General features: G+C 40.1%; 1 protein-coding gene across 2 annotated transcripts in view; it reads left to right on the top strand.

Moving 5' to 3' along the window:
• The first annotated feature begins 603 nt into the window (after positions 1 to 603).
• Positions 604 to 18,147, top strand: part of adamts16 (ADAM metallopeptidase with thrombospondin type 1 motif, 16) — a 45,642-nt gene continuing 28,098 nt past the window's right edge. The window contains exons 1-6 of one of the 2 annotated variants that reach the window (XM_086078334.1): positions 604 to 725; positions 905 to 992; positions 4,221 to 4,576; positions 12,595 to 12,982; positions 15,906 to 16,108; positions 17,253 to 17,336. In XM_086078334.1, coding sequence (XP_085934460.1) covers positions 666 to 725; positions 905 to 992; positions 4,221 to 4,576; positions 12,595 to 12,982; positions 15,906 to 16,108; positions 17,253 to 17,336 — 1,179 coding nt within the window. In that variant the 5' untranslated portion in view covers positions 604 to 665. Of the gene's footprint in view, positions 726 to 904; positions 993 to 4,220; positions 4,577 to 5,902; positions 6,050 to 12,594; positions 12,983 to 15,905; positions 16,109 to 17,252; positions 17,337 to 18,147 lie in introns of those variants that run through there. The other variant, XM_086078335.1, reaches the window with a different exon arrangement.

Below are 18,147 nucleotides of genomic sequence, written 5' to 3'. Positions count from 1 at the left end.
ATGCAATTGGATGCTGATCCAATATTGTAATGATCAACAGATCATGACAGGTTCTCGTGAATAGATTGTGCAGGTGTACATAATGTTGTGCCCGAAAAAAATGTCCCCCGATAAGACAAAGTATAATTTGTGTCTCACATAGTATCGCTAGCGTCTATAGGGAATTCTTGTACTTCCATAATTATTACTTTTCAGGAGACCCCCCAAAACGCCAACGCCAGCGACACTTGCTATGGATGTGGGTGTTGTCAATTTCTAAAGTCGACCTATTTAAGAGTAGACCGTCACATGATTACAGTGGGAGTCAAAGGGATCCGCCAGGATAGCTGAAGAGAGAGAGAGAGAGAGAGAGAGAGAGAGAGAGAGAGAGAGAGAGAGAGAGAGAGAGAGAGAGAGAGAGAGAGAGAGAGAGAGAGAGAGAGAGAGAGAGAGAGAGAGAGAGAGAGAGAGAGAGAGAGAGAGAGAGAGAGAGAGAGAGAGAGAGAGAGGTGAACAAAGTGGCACAAGAAAGAAACTCTACTGCATATGAAAGTAGCTTGTGGTCTAAAACGTCACTCTTTTTACAACGCTAATTGAATACAAGCGAGCGCTGCATTGACCTACCGGGACGAGGATCGAGGCTCACCTGAGATACGACGGCCCTGTCACAGACCTACGCTGAGAGGATGGACCGATTCTGGACGGGGTTATTTTTCCATTTGGCTTGCAGTCTCGTATTAAGTCAAGTAAGTCACTATGGTGTGATTCCTGCATCGCGGGCAGGATGCGCGCACAGATCATGAACGTTTATGAAGTTGTCACCACACACACATTACAGCGCGTCGTGTTAGGATTAATCTGCTGTGTGCTTACATTTCACTTGTATACATTCGGTAGATAGAATTCTTCTTTTTTTCCCCCCCAGGGCTTTTTTTTAAATGATGGTGCTGCAAGTGTTGACTCTACCGGCTCATCGGCTCTACTTCGTTCTCTTGGTTTACCTCAGCACACAGGTATTTTCACGTGAATAATGTTTTGACTGGCATTGTGTCGACAGATTGTAGCCTACATGCTTTATTTTTACGTATTTCAGTCGTGCAGAATCTGAGTGCGCTCACACACGCAGTTCTTCTCTTCACCGCCGCGGGGCATTGTGCACGGTCATTTTACACCGTCTCTGTAAGAAACTGCCGCAGATTGCTCCCTTCAAAGCGTGACTGACGTAGGCAAGCAAAGTTTGAGCAATCAATTATAAAGTCTCCATTAAATAGTTGGTGTCGTTTGTGAGAATAGCTGCTTCTGCCGTGGTATTTAATGTCAAACATTTATGCCAAGGTGATTTACTGAGCAACTGGTTATTGAGGGACATTCATCTGTTTTTTGTTTTCTAAGTGCAAATCGATGTGGTTTGCTGCATCAGCAACTGTTTTGGCCACATTGCCATGCAGATTATGAGTTAGATTTCTCTCTCTCTCTATTTTGCATGATAAGCAGACAGTGACAATAAATCCCTTCGAAATTCAACTCATTGCATGTGCTTATGGCAGCGTCAGATTCTCTTGCATGAGGTTTTTAGAGATCTTTTGGCTTAAGTGTGTTGTAAAGGATGTCAAAACTCAAGGTACCCATTGATTGGTGAGACCTCGTATCAGTGGGCCTACTAATGGCACTCAGGAGCCACTAAACCAACAAACTAACCACTGCAGGATCTCGTCACGTTCCATCAGACAAGATATGTGTGTGCTTGCATGCTCAGTTCCCGTGGACTCTTTGTTTGTATACCGTCAGACATGGGTCGCTGCAGATGGTTTTTGAGTTAAGGGGCGTGGGGGACACACAGAAGTGGACGTAAATGTGTTTATGTGTGTGTTGGGGGGGGAGGTGAATCAAGATAGGAATTAGACACATTTTACGTTTAAGTGCCTTCGTGTCTGCAAAGTAGACTCTTCAGACTTGAAGGATTTGAGGGCTCCTTTGGGGTCTCTGTGGTAAGATCACAGAGCTAAAACACTTCAAGGCCATGGAGATGCGGGCTGTATAATGACCACCCATGTTAAAAATACGCAGTAGTGTACGGTGTTTGAAATAAATGCACCCATTAATAAGCATAAGTCATGTTGAGAAGATGTGCTTGAGCATAGCGTCAAACCACCGATGCTTCACACTGATGACACACTGTCTGCCCCTGCGCATGTTTTGGTCTCTGCTCTATATTTACTCAATATTTGGGCTTCTTAAAACGGGTCACGATGTGGTAACCGAGACTGGCTTTTGTTGACCGCAAGTTCAAGGTTGGCGTGATACTTATGTTGGATATTAGCTGATAATTCTACGGCGTATCATTTTCCTTTGGCATGACAGTTGCACTGCCTTGTACAAGTGTACCGGTATACCAAAGTGAAATTGAATATGTGTGCTCGATGGTGACTCGCAGACTCAAAAGTTCATCAAGTGCATTAACATTTAACGAGCTTCGAGGACCAGGCACCCACGTTCGCCATTAACACTCAAGAATGATTGACATGTGTCCTAGATATTTGCATGGAAGAACCTAAAAATAAGAATTAACCTAGAGGCTGGTTAATTAGCGGTTAGCAGAGAGCCAAGAAAATGTGGAGAGAGAGGAATGGAATGGTATCGATCTACATTTGGAAAAGTGTGTAGCCTACCTTGTGGCCCAAACTTCACTTTTGGTTCAATTACCATGGGCCATTAGAGATGAAGCTGGCCTAAGAGAGCATGCCTGTGACCATCTGCCTTCATGACCTGCAGTTATTTGACCTCTTCAAGGGTTTAAAAAAAAAAAAAACCCTGTAGTAAAACACCAGGTCAAACAGGATCCACTCAAAGTGTCTGGATTGCAAATTGTTTCAAACCGTGTTTTTTTTCCACGCTGTCTTATTTATTAACCTTTCAGTAAAATTAGGATTAGTATAGTAAGAACATAATACTTGGAAGTATATTTTAATTTCAACAGCTAAACGAGGGTGACCATATTTTTCAAAAAAGAGGACACTCGGCTCAGCCTCGAGATACGTAAGTGATGTTCAAAGTTTGCTCAACGATGCCATACAGTATATCTAACATTCTCTGTGTGGGTAAAAAATTTAACAAATACAGTGGAACCTCGGAGTTTGAACGTCTCGGAACTCGTACAATTCGGACTTCAACCAAAAAATCGTAGTAAAAAATGCCTCGGAGTTTGAACTCATTTTCGGAGTTCGAACACTCAAGCAAAGCAAGCTAAGCCGAATGTACCTTGAAAACGGGTAGCCAAGTGAAGCCAAGCAATGCCGAATATTCACGTTGCGGTAGTTGAGACAATGCACTGCTATTTTCCAGTCCGATCGTGAATACTCCAAGAGGTGCTCCATACTCGCGAGTGCATTTTGATTTTTCCACGGCAATTTTCTTCGCCACGGGTCCAAAGAAAGACAACAGTGCCAGTGGCAGCAAAGAAAAACATACAGTGCTACGAACCACAGTGGAATTAGGAAGGAGATTATCGCGCCATTGTAACTACTGTCACTACTTCTGTAAATACTGGCACGAGGAGCACCCTTAGCTGTTCAACAACGTGCCTGACGTTAAACAACGCACGCAAGGACTGCTCATTAGTCTAATAATATGCCCAATGTAAAATACACAAACTCAGCACTGAACCAAAGCTAACATTAACATAGCATTTATCATCCACTGATGGCATCACACCACAACAAAAGGTAAGGTATTTTTTTATTGTTTAAACACTGTACTGTACTGTAAATGTAAAAAAAACATAAATAGAAATTAAAATAGGAATTTTCTGGTTTTGGAGCTTGGGAACGGAATAATTGCATTTACATTATTTCCTATGGGAAAAAAATGTTTCGGAGTATGAACAATTCGGACTTTGAACACTTCGCAGGAACGACTTATGTTCAAACTCCAAGGTACCACTGTAACGTTGTTCTCTTTTGAAGTCTTACTTGACAAATGATTCAATAATGACAATGTTCTAAGACCAACTTTTTTTTGCTATATGGTAGCCTATATCATATTCGTCGCATATCACATGACCACCGTACCTGTCATGACGTACCCACACATTAAGAACTCTGACTGTTTATTGGAAATTAAAATGTTTTATAAAAAAAAAATAATAATAATTCTTGGCTTCAGTTGTTTGACTACTGTTCACATATTCTCATTGCCGTTTAATTGACTCAAACATCAATATCTCACTCTCTCATCCTGACCAGAATATGAGATTGTAGCTCCGTACGAGGTCAACCACCAAGGTGTGTACATCTCCCACGAGATTGCCCACCATCAACGCAGACGACGAAGATCGCCGTCTCCAGATGCATCCTCTTCAAACGCTAATGGCAGCAGCGAAACGACTTACTTCCGGGTGAGCGGCTTGGGGCAGGACTTCCACATGGAGCTGCAGGAGGCTTCCGAGACCCTGATTGCACCTGGCTTCACCGTCCAGGTCCTGGGAAACAATGGCACCAAGAGCCTGAGGGCTTACCAGCAGGACCACCTCTGCTTTTACCAAGGGTCACTGAGGCTAAAGGTCAACTCGTCAGTGGCGCTGTCCACATGCACGGGGATGGTGAGTCTGAGCATGCCTGGAGTCAGATTACGGAAGGGTTTGAATGAGAAGGTAGGAGTTGATAAATCAGGCCTGTGTGTGTGTGCTGCCATATCATTATATGTAGCCCGTGGAGGAAAATAATGTTGTACATGTCAACTTCATGTTTCTTGCTAAAATATCGACATTGCAAAATATCTTATGTAATGTTATATCATCATAGACATGTGTCATAATGTTGATGTATTGCAAGTATTTTTTTACTCCCTTTTAAATCTTAAAATACATTTAGTAAAACTTGAACTATATATATATTTTTATTTATTTATATATACATATATATACTGTATACAGTATATACAGTATATACAGTATATGCAGTGTATGCAGTATATACAGTATATATATGTATATATAAATATAAAAATATATATATACATATATATATATATATATATATATATATATATATAAATTTGTTGTGTACAGGCGATCATACATTTATGTTTTCACAGTCATGTAACAGCCCTCCGAGGTAAACATAATTACGATGTGGCCTATGACGGAAATTAGTTTGACACCCCTGATTTAAACTGATGTAGCAAGTGAGTCATAACTGAGCCTAAAAGCCATATTTGTTCAATTTGTCCCCTTTAGGGACCACTGATAGTGTAAACATTGTGTTAAACTTAACGTTAAACTGATGAGAAATGAGATATAAAAAGAAGGGGAATGATCATTATTTATAAAAGTGCTGGATTCCAATGCAGACACGAAGTAAAACATACACTGTTTGAGGTTTTTAAGATATAAAACCGAATTACGATTTAGATACTGATCTGATGGAAAGCCTTAAATGGGATTAGGTCAGATGCAATTACTAGAAGGAAGCAAGAAAAAAAATACATCCAGGGCCTCAAGAGGAATCATATTGAATATCTACAGTATGGGTGCAGAAAAGCTCATTGCATTAGTGGGCTAATTGCAACATTGATTGACGAATCCTAATTTCTATACCCCTGCATAAAAATAAAGAAGGGATGACAATAATTGAGTTTAAGTGAAGCAACTCCACCATAAGACCACAGGTTGCTATGCTAGTCCTCTTAGCATTCAGGAGAACAAAGGACTACAATATTACACATGTAATCTGCTCAGCGTTGAGCTGACGCTCACAGTAGGCAGATGAATTCCACATTGTTGTTTTTTTTCCCCCCCAAGTTCAAGTTCAAGTACAAAGCAGAAGACATGTCATCACAATTATATCAAAGCTGTGTGACTAAGTCAGAACAGGACGTTTTGTTGCTTAATATTGATTTGTTTTTATTCAATTTCAATTGATTCCATACTGGTGTTTAGTAGTTCGGATTGTTTGTCTGCAAATTTCTCTCTTAAACCACAGAGAACAGCACCCCAGGGATGCTTCTTTGTGTGTGGCAGCATTACGGAACATAGTAAACCATCCTGTCAAAAGGCAGGCACTGCGTAAATGCGGTAGGGCTGACTCTTGTTAGTACTTAAGAATCAAAAAAGCGACAATGTCATCATTTATTTTATGTTTCTTCGCATTTTCTAGTGATATGAATGCAGTTATTCCATCCATTTTTTATACCACTTTATATATGCAGCCAGTTTTAAACGTATTTATACAGCATAAATGTAGATAACTGGGTTGAAGTGAAGCTTAAAATATTAATTCACAGATTGGTGATTGTCTGCCTGGGTATTGTTTACACAAACTTGCTGATGGGGAAAGAAGGTCACTTGACCATCCATCCATTTTCTGAACCGCTTATTCCTCACAAGGGTCGCGCGGTTGAGAAAACAGAAAGATGGTAAAACAGACAGGATTGGTCTTTAGCCGTCCCCTTATTGCTAAATTTGGGAATTTATAACGAGAATGAGATCATTTTAATCGATATTCAGGATTTTACATAATTAGAACATTATGTACTCAGGTCTTGAGAGGCGATGATAAGGCACGGTAACCTATGTTTGAGCCATCCAAGGGTTCTAATAATAAATAATATTACCATGACGAGTGAAATGTATGCTATTCTTGGAAAATTCAGGATGGACAAGGACAAGGAAAATTTGCGGTAAATGTAAAAATGTTTTGAAAGTCCATAGGAAAATGAAATACAACTGCCTAGGCTTCATTAATGCATCTGCTTTGAGGAAGCATTGGCTAGAGAAACTCTTAATTAACACAATGACCTGATTGTTTTAAAAAAACTTGTCCCTTTTTTCTTTTATTTCTATGGACCCTATTTGTGTCTGCAATAAATAAATAATTTAATTAGTGTTTGGAAACGCCAACACATATTGTTTTGTATGGTGGTATTTTCTGTCGATATTTAGGGAAATTAAATTTATTGAATTGAATCCAATTCATCCAAATGACTGTTTTTAATATAAATTTAATTGAAATCTCACAATTTTCTAAAATCTCAAACTTGGCGGCACATGGCCAAAAAATGGCAGGAAAATTCTGAAAATTGATTTTGGGTGTTTTTGCATCCATTTGATTAAAATGAAAAATGGTCTTGTTAGAAATTCCAAACTTATGGGAAATCTGGACGGGCTATTGGCCGTTGTTATCCTCAGGAGACATTTTGAAGTGTGGAGACAACTTTTTAAAGGGTGTTACTCGGGTGTCTTGTGCCCTGAAAGAACGTAGAGTTTTGCTCAGCTTCGAGCGAAGTGTTCAACCATAAAAATTCCCATAGATAAAAGTGAATGATGGTTGAAATAAAAGAGCTAAGCAGATCAAATGGTCACCTGCCAATGATGCTATAAAATAATTATTTTATGTGCTTGCCTACGTGAATCTTGCTTTTATGGGGGGTGATTTCTCCCCCCAAAAAAACTTCAAACATGAGAGGCATTAGACAAGACAAAAAAGAAAGACAACTTTTATACCACTGTTGTAGGTTACAATGTATACCGGTAATCTTCCCATATTGTGCATCTTGTCCTGAATATCACGTGAGCAAGTGTTCCACACATGGTAACCTTCATTTCACTCTGAACTGCTGACGTTAGGCTTTGAAAAGTTTATGCCTTTTTGCGGTTCTTCTTTATAAATCACTTTGGCCTTTGGTGTTATTTAATGATGAGAGTCTAGGGTATTGTTTGACAATAATGTATTTCGACAAGAGAATGAATCAGGCAGCCCCAACTGTGGAATCAATACTGGAATATGGCAGAATGTACAGTATGCATGACCGGAGAATAACTCTACGCAATTAAAGCTGTAAGCGGTGGAGTGTTTGAGATCACAACGGCCAGCAAATTGGCTTTGATCCTAAGATCATCATTTTCAAATGAATTTCTCAATAGAGCTGCCATTTTCCTCTCATCTGTTAAGACTCATGTAAGATAACAAGATGGTACGTGTCTTACTAGGTTGTGCTAATCAAAAATAGCAGTATTTGTGAAAAATATCCTTTGTGGGTTTTTTTTTTCTTCCACAAAACATATTTAAAAGATACTGAAATACGTTTTATTTCCCTCTGACTTCTATGGCACAACACTATTTTGTGCCAAGAGGAAAAGGCTTAACATCATCCACTAATCACTCGGAGGTGCTTGTGCTTTCCTCTTGTAAAAGATATGTTTCTTGCTTTAGGGCTTGTACTGGTAGTAATGACAGAATGGTACGCATTCATCCAACCGCTGGGATTTCCAAGAATATTTAGAATGAGTGACGCTCCATAGATGTGATGCAGCTTTGAAAAGTTGGGACCGGTTGCTAGTCAATTTTCAAAACAACGAACATCAATCAAGTGTTCTTAAAGGATGACTTGTAAGTCAGTTGGAAATTGTGTTCCTTGGGCTCAATGGGTTCTAATGTGTTTTCTATAGTGAGTCATTGCATGACAGAAGTATCGTTTGCAATGACATCGGCATGAATCCTCTGGCTTCACTGAGCCTTATTAACAAAGCACTATTAAAATAAATGGTCTACATAACTTTGTTGAATTAGCATCAGTTTAGTTGGGGGTGGCGTGGCTCAGTGGTAGAGTGGTTGTGGGTTCAACCCCATGCCTCTGTGACCATGTAGAAGTATCCTTGTGCAAGATACTGAACCCTCAGTTGTTCCTAATGCTGCGTCATGAGTAGAACAATGCTCTATAAATGAAGTACCATTTACCAAATTTTTCACCTAAATTGTACTCATTATTTGGTAACAATTTGTACCATGTACTAACAAATGGAAGAAAGGGGACTCCACACATGGTCAGGTGCACCTTTTAATGCACTGAACTCTTCCCCTTCATAGTTCCGTTTTCAGGAACCCTCCCACCCCTTCCTGTTGCTGCTTGTCTGAATGTGTCTGACTCCATAGAGGCCAGCTGTTTGCGCTGTCCCAAGTAGTGTTTCGTGGATTTTTATGACTGCTATTTGCACCTCGTGGAGTACAGTGTGTAATCTGATGACTTCGCTATTTAGGCGACTCAATGGATGACCTAATCTCTTAACATAGGGATGTGGTAGTAGTGGATGTAGCTGCAAACACCAATTCCAGTAAAGTTGGGATGTTGTGTAAAATGTAAATAAAAACAGAATATAATGATTTGCATATCAGTTTCAACCTCTAAATTAATACACTACAAGGACAATATATTTATTGTTGAGGAACTGATCAATTTTGTTTTTTTGTTACTTGTTCTTTATTTATTTATTTATTTATTTATTTATTTATTTTTGTGGCGACTCTTGGTGTAAAAAGCTGTTATAGGGCACTAGTTTTTGTTTAATGGACATGTTTTTTACATGCCCAAAACATAACTGAAGATTTCTTTGATTCATTGTTCTGGCATAAATTAAGAGTGCGTGCAGTCAAAAAATGTTAGGTTTGTTGCTAGTGGCTTTTTTTCCAAAAACCCACTAGATTGATAAGAAAAATCATTAAATATAAAACATAAATTGGCTAAACTGACACACCGATTGTCCCGTAGGTGTGGAGTTAGACAAGTCACGGGAGGTGTGAAACAGGGGCTGGATTCAGATGGCCTCAAAGAAAACACTTGACGGTGAATCCTTGACTGAGAAACCTCAAAAAATTGACTGTGAAAGCAGCTTAATAAGCGTGATAGAATGCATGATGAAATTAGAGTGACTAGACAAATTAAGAGTGACTAAAATGGGCTCATAAGCAACTGGCCACATTAACATCATAAGGGACATAGTAACAGCAAAAAAAAGGACAAATTAAGAATGGATACTTAATACATCACCATCATACATATCATCAGAAGAGACATAGAAACAAATGCATAGAAACTGTCAACATTATGAAATTATCATCATAAGGGATACAGTAACTGCATTAGACTAGACAAACCCAAAATAAAGTCAAGTCATCTTTATTTATATTGGATAATATGTGATAATCATCATACATACAACTGCATAAGCAACTGACAACATCAACATCATAACACAATGAGCTCATGACCCAACCCAAAAATAGTCGCATATGACACAATGACCAAACCCAAAATACAGACATAACACCATCCATGTGTTTGGTCATTTTTTAAGGCCTAAAAGATAAGTAATTGGCTCTATAAGCATGGTAACAGATTTAAACATGTTCGTAAATATATTTGTCTGAGAAACACAGCTAACTGTGCACTAACAAATTATTATTATTATCTGAGATGAAAACACCTGGAAACAAGCCACTTATCTCCCAGATCATGGTACCAAAAGCTGAGTTTAATTTGAAATGTGCATTGTTGATTGTTCTTTTGTTGTTGTGTATTGCTGTTTTATGCTGAATGCGCAACAATCCCCAACAAGTATGTCGACGGTAATATCATGTGTTGTAAGCTGTCAGCAGGAACACTACACACAACTGTGCTGGTCTGTATTATTAGATCATTATTTTTACACAGCCATAGCCAGACGGTGAGAGTCTGGCTATGGTAAGTACTCATTTAATGAGAAGAGTCAATGTCCAAATATACAGTAGCTATGCACTGGCATAACTGGTGGATGACACCTACAAACACTTGTCGTATCCACACATAGTAACATGCATACTATGCATTCTAAAGTTTCTGCTGACCTGCAACATGTACATATGAACTATACATAGCATACATTGTAGGTCAGCTAACAACCTCCTGCTGCTACTGTTTTAAGAAGGAATCAACTCTTCACTCACAGTTGCAGTGATAAAAGGCATTTGCAACTAAGTTTATATAGGATTAGGGCTAGTGAAGAGGAACAAAGAAGGGTTGGCAGGATTCTCACTTTATTCTCAGAATTCTGACTTTAATCACATAATTCTGACTTTAAAAGTTATAATTCTGAGATTAAAGTCAGAATTTTCTCCAAACTCTTACTTTAATCTCCGAATTCTGACTTTGTGACGTAGCGCTATTTTTCTCCAACGCCACACAACACTCCCCCGACAATTCATAGCTCTACATCACAAACTCAGAATTCAGTCAGACTTCTGAGATTGAAGTCAGAATTCTCACTTTAAAGTCAGAATTCTGGTGTCAAAGTTCACTTGAAAGTCAGAATTCAGAGAATAAAGTCTCTTCACTGACCCTAATTCTCTTCCGTACCTTTATGTTTGATGAAAGACTTTCGCTTCTTCGTACCAATTGCAATTCATCTTAATGCACTACAAAATTAAACACAATAAAACACTTGGGTTCATTATTTTGACTTTAAACTGTGCATTAGAGGTTAATCCGAAGTAGGCAAGTCCCTGAACTCAAGCTATAGTGCAGGGATATGATGAACCAACCATCCTCACATAATTTTCTTCTGACAGCCTTTTATAGATTGTGAGATAAGGTCTAACCTTGAGCAGCAAACAGATGTTGAACATAAAAAATCACAGCCAGTAATTGAGGTGTGCCAAGTTGAATCTTGACTAATTGGCGACTGAGACAGATAGAAAGGCTAGAGGAGAAGGCGAAGCTTGGTATGTCCGTGTGGAGTATAACTGCAATCCTTTACGCTACTTTCCATCTCTCGATGGACATGTTGGACAATAATAATAATAATAATAATTATAATAATAATAATAATAATAATAATAATAATAATAATAATAATAATAATAATGAGCGGCACAGTGGCTGACTGGTTAGCACGTCTGCCTCCCAGTGAGATTGAGTCCAGGCTTCGGCCTTCCTGGGTGGAGTTTGCATGTTCTCCCCGTGCTCGCGTGGGTTTTCTCCGGGTGCTCCGGTTTCCTCCCACATTCCAAAGACATGTATGGCAGGTTAATTGAACACTCCACATTGTCCAAAGGTGTGATTCTGTCTGAGTGTGGATGGTTGTTTGTCTCTGTGTGCCCTGCGATTGGCTGGCAACCAGTTCAGGGTGTACCCCGCCCTACTGCCCGAAGCCAGTTGGGATAGGCTCCAAGCTCCCCGCGACCCTTGTGAGGACAAGCGGATAATAATAATGTATTCGATTTATATAGCGCTTTTTTGGACACTCAAAGACGCTTCACAGTGGTTGCATTATTCGTGCGCTCACACATTCACATTGTAGTGGCGGTAAGCTACTTAAGTAACCACAGCTGGGGCAGGCTAACGGAAGCGTGGCTGCCAGTGTGCACCTACGGCCCCTCCAACCACCACCAAACATTCGCACCTTCCATACACCAGTGTGAGTAGCACTGGAGGCAACGTGTATGAAGTGCCTTGCCCAAGGACACAACGACACATGACTTGGGGAGAGCGTAGATCGAACAGCCGACCTTCTGGTTACTGAACGACCGTTTCTACACCCGAGCCCCGGCCGCCACACAATATCACTTGAAAATGATTTTGCCTGTCACTTTAAATTTTTTGCATATACACATTTAAGCTTGGAAAAAAAGCTTTACAAACCAAACTTGCATTGTGGTAAAACTTTTATCTAGTGTCTATGTTGTGATACTGCAAATATACTATAAATGTACAGTTGCCTCTAACATTTTGATGACAATATGTTAATCATTGTGGTCGTGATTAAATTCAACACTTGTAGGATAACTGTACTTTGCATCTTGTCTCCAGTCAGGTTTGATTCGCACCCACGATGCAGACTACTTCTTGAGGCCGGTGCCCCGCCACTTTGCTCAGAGCGACAACTTCACAGCACCTTCCCATCACCAGCCGCACATCCTCTACAAGAGTGACATGGAGAGAGGTCATCACCCGCGGGTGTTTCAGAAGAGATCACCAGATTCAGTTTCTCACAAGAGGGACGCCACTAGAAGGCAAACCAAACCAAAGACTGATGAACAAAACCAGGGATGGCAGCAAAATGATCATCCAAGCAACAGTAACAGACGTGAGGATCTGAAGGAGCATCACAGAAGAGGAAATTATCACGGCAACCTTCGACAAGACGATGACCACAAGGAGAAGCAGAGGCAACACTTCTGCGGAAGACGGAAGAAATGTATGTAAGGGAAACTTCTCATTCTTTTGTGTAACACAATAGTGAAAAAAGTGTGCAGTTATTGATGCCAACATGTAGAAACACAAAAAGGCCCCTTTAGAGATAGAACAATGGCAGTGAAAAGGGATTCACAAGTTCCTAAACTTCCACCCACCCATTTTCTGGGCCACTTCTTCTCATTAGATTCAAAGGCGAGTTAGTGCCTGTTCCAGCTGTCATTGGTTGAGACGCGGGGTACACCTTTACCTGGTCGCCAATCAATCACAGCAAACATAGAAAATATAACCATTTATACGCACATTCTTCACATCTATGAACAATTTTAAGGCTTCAATTGTTCTGACATGCACAGTTTAGGAATGTGGGAAGATGCTGGCCCACCCGGAGACAACCCGCAAGAAGATTCAGGGCCCTTTTGTGATGAGCGCAAAGCAAAGTCAAATTGTTCGCATATGTGTTTTTGGTCTTAATATTTTGCTTCACTAGCGCAGATAGATTACGGATTTTTTTGTGCCATTGTGAGATGGATTGCGGCCAACTCCTGACCAACTGAAGTGGCTCCTGGTGGTCGGAGCACAAACAGTCCTTCCTTTTCTTGCGGAAGAAGAAATTGGGTCCGTGCATAAGATTAGTGCGTTTATACTGAAATGCAAAGGCAAGATCTCCCCATAAACTACAAGATCTCCCCTTGTGGATGATGTAGTCGGCTGCAGGCAACTGGAGACCACCTCGCATCCTCAATTGTGCGGCTATGTGTGCGGTCAGGGGGCTCCTATTAAAATATTTTAAAGACGACAGTAGTAGTTTTTATTCGAATGGAAACACTAGAAATTTGAAAAAAGGCCCAAAATTTATGCTTGGAGGGGGTGGATTTTGAAGCGTATCGAAAAAAGGAAAATGCAAAATTTGGCTATGGAATTTTTTTGCGAATAAATGCTGATAAGACCGGATACACGTCACACGTTTTGACCAGATATTACGTCACACATACGTTTGTAGTCACAAAGCAATGGCGGACGAAAAAGTAAAGGTATGTTTGGGTGGACGACAAAACAGAAATCTTTTTGGAATTAAAGAAGCGAATATTAATGCATTTAAATGTAAAACAGCAAAGAAAAACGCTACGGTTTATCAAGAATTACAAAAGCTAACTCATACGACATCATCGCACGGCGCAGTCACTTCCTGTTCTTCTTCTTCGTCTTTTAAAGTACTGGTGGGTCACACCTCAATGGTATATACCGCCAGCTACAGCGGCGGAGTCCTCTCTCAATATTTGCAAAAGAGATGGAAACGGGCATAAGTCACATGTCCGTTTTACGTATTTTCAATAAATTCACTTAAAGATTTTGAAACAATTGGATGGAAAGCTGACTAGTAATCATAATGCATTAAATGAATTGATTTATAGTTCTACAATGTTTCAGACAGATTATCCCACACTGTTGTTATATTTATGAAGGAATACAATGACATCCAACACACACGTCTGCGGAGTCGTCAATTCCACCAAAATCACCTTACACAACACACACCTGGTTTCACTGAGTCTAAAATATAGTCTACTATTTATCACCAAATTGCTAGTACGCCGGAAAAGGAAAGCTTTTAATTCCTTTTCAAAGGTATCCAAACTGTGAAGTGCCTTCAGGGACTCAGGGAGTGCGTTCCAGAGTCGCAGAGCCACTGACTGGAAGATCCTCTCTCCCATGGTGGAGCTTAGTCATGGGCTGGTGGAGGGAGTGGTGAGGACTGACTTCTTGTGGAGGTTTGTGGGCTGAGAAGCTCACCGAGGTATAAGGGTGCATTTCATGGAGACACTGCTGACTAAGAAGACAGTTTGTTGTGGATTCAGTGGTGAATATGTAGCCAATAAAGAGTCTCGAGAATTGGTGTGATATGGTCGTATTTACAACTCCTTGTCAGGATCCTGGCAGCGCAATTTGTATGTGCTGGAGTTTTTGCAGGATCCTGCTTGAGACCCCCAAAAAGAAGCGAGTTGCAATAGTCTAGCCTGGAGGTGATGAAGGCGTCAACCAGTTTCTCTGCGTCAGGTAGAAAGAGAGAAGAGAAGCCTCACAGATCAATCAGCCATGACGTTTAAATGTGTCTATGTGCGTACCTGTGAAGCGTTCTTAAGAAAACATACATTGATCAATGCCACATTCTTCTTCAAAAGTGTGAGTGTGTTATCTTACTATGCTCGAGGTAATTCATGGGAAAATGATCACCGAGCTTGCATGTGATGATAACTAAATTATGGACTACATTTAGACTTTGGTTGACATGACCTGTGGAACACATACACATAAACAGTATATTCACTTTACACCATGATACATGTTTAGGTTTGACTAATGACTTCAAGAACCCTGACCCTAACCCTATTAAACATTATCCGTGTCATAGAGGTCTGAACTAGTACCACCACCATTTCCTGCAGAGCTCCAGCTGGCTGTCCCTATAGTGAAAACACACTGCGTGTTTTCATTCCCTGAGGATCGACTTCAGTGAACACCTGCGCTGCGTTTTAGCCGCAAATCCACATTGGCGGATTACCTGCCTACCGTCTACAAAAGCAAACAGTCAAGCCAGAAAGTGTTCATTGATAATTACAATACAATGGAATCAGGGAAAAGATTTTAGGGCTGAATGTAAAAAATGCTACGGTTTGAAGATACTGTAATAGTTGATGCAATTGTATTCATGATGTGAATCATCCCAAGATCTCGTAACCCATTCAACTGTGTAGGTGTACGGAATTTTGTAGCAAATTATACTGAAGCCATTTGTACAGCTCACAACCTATAGCATTCCTTTGACAACTTCCTTTGCAGTTGCTTTTTGTTAACGATGAAGTTCCAATTGCTTTAATTGCCTAATATATATTTTTTTGTATTGTCTCAATATTTCTTCTGCCCAGACATGCCAAAACCTCCAACAGAGCATCTCTCCCCGCTTCCAGATGAGTACAAGTTCATTCCCAGGAAAAAGAGGGCAATTATCGTCAAGAACCAAAACAATCAAAAGCTCAATGTTGAGACACTGGTGGTAGTAGACAGAAAGATGATGGACAACCATGGCCACGAGAACATTACTACATATGTTCTTACTGTGCTCAATATGGTGAGACGAGACTTTGTTATCCCGTTGTGTCACACACTGGCTCAATAGTAAAATTGATATTCACATATCCACATTGCTAATATGACCCATAATAGAACTAGAGCTGCAATATCAAAAATGGTATATAATACATACATAAAATGAAGAAAAAGTCTCACACTTGCTTGACTGCTTGGGGCAAGGTGACACTTTCTCTTTTGCGGTCTTTAATTTGGGGTTAAGTGAATGCCATTCTGACTTATCAGGTAGAACCCATCTGAAAACATGACACTGATATTGAGGTGAGCTCATAGCTACACATCTCTGTGTTACTGTGTCACGCTCATTCCTGCTGTTTCTTAATGGCCGACGGACAAATCCAAAGGCAATCTATCTATATCATGTCAATCCATGTCAATTGAAATGCAGTACGAAGTAAAAATAAATAAAAATAAATAAAATTAAATAAACCAGCTCCCATGGGTTTCTAAAAAAATCAAAGAGTGTACAGCTACATACTCAACCTCCATTTGTTGGACGTACATACAGAATATTGTCCATAATATCCCGTACTTTTGGCTGTGGAGCAAGTCAAAATATGATTTCACGTAAACATGTTTTTGTAATCATCTTTGCATGCATTTACATACATGTAATTAGTCTCAAAATACACTTCAACTATTACGTGAACATGAAAACAAAGCGATTCACTGTGGTGGTTCTGGAATTTGACAATGGCTACACTTTAAGTAAGTGGTTTTGATTGTCTCTTTGACCTCTAGAGTTTTCGCTTTAATTTGGTATCAAAACACAGCTCTGAGTCAAGACATGTGTCAGTGCAGGAAAAAAAACCAAACATCAGGAACATAAGGAAGGAATGTGAGTTTCAAGATTACATAAACGCAGAGTGACATGTACCTACAGTATTTACTTAACCTGATTAAATGGCAAGGGTGAGTGAGGGCCCAACATCAAGAGACCATTCAAGCTTTAACATTAAGGTCATAACATTAGGAACACCTAAATTCTTATTATTACTATTTACTAATTGACATCTATGAACTGTCTTTCGGTTGCTTTTTGATTTAATGAATGTTTACGCTATCCTTACAATTGATAAGGAGGTGCCAAAGTCTCTGCTTACGGTATCCTGTGTCGTGTGCAGGTGTCAAGCCTCTTCAAAGATGGTACCATAGGAGGGAGCATCAATATCGTTATAGTGGGACTTGTGCTACTTGATGAAGAGCAGGTGAGAATATGTTGAGGAAATATTTGTTGTATGTGTTGGTTTCACCTTCTCACCAGTCACGTTTAAGAGTTGTTTTTGTTTGTTTGTTTCAAGTAATCAGATTTTGGTTTCCATTCATGTTTAAGTGTTGTCTTCTTTAAAGAGCCGACTATGCTCTGGTATTTAAAGGGACATTCAGTGATCCCTAGCGCTACCTAATGATGAACTAATAATTAATCATTTTAAAAACCGACTGTTTATATCAATAGTATGCAAAAAAATATGTTGTATCGTATAAACATTCTACATATAATCACTAATTATATTACATGGCTGTAGTCTCACCTTACTCGAGCTGCCATGTTTCGCATCTTCCTGCTACGGATACCCAAAGTAAATGTAAATGTAGTTAGCCCTGGGGGTGCTTGCATCGAGTGTCGGACCCAATGGGTCGACGGACGCTTACCTTGCACAGCTGGGGCCTGCAGATTGTCGTCACTAACTCCCGTGATTCGCTTGCCACTTTCTGCTCGCAAGCTTTACTAGCTCCTCCTCCCGCTAGCCGCTCTTGTTAGCCACTCCAGCGTATGGCTCCGATTAACTCCCGCTAGCCACTCTTGTTAGCTGGCTAATTCCGGCTTGCTCGGTCTTTCGGCGTCGCTCGCCGGGCTTCACAACGGCTGCCAAGTCGCCGTCGCTCGCTGAGATGCTCGTTTGCTCATGCAAAATAAGAATTGGTAGTAGGCTTGCAAAATTTGGTCTCTCTGAGCCACCGTACTGCATGCTCCTGAGTGCTTATAATTCTATTTTTGACCACCAGATGGCGCTATGG

This window comes from Leptonotus elevatus, chromosome 6 (genome assembly GCF_054856555.1).
Source record: "Leptonotus elevatus isolate MCC_2025b chromosome 6, RoL_Lele_1.0, whole genome shotgun sequence".
Lineage (NCBI taxonomy): Eukaryota > Metazoa > Chordata > Actinopteri > Syngnathiformes > Syngnathidae > Leptonotus > Leptonotus elevatus.
Note: the sequence above shows the minus strand (reverse complement) of the source record. Positions and strands in the feature narration are given on the sequence as shown.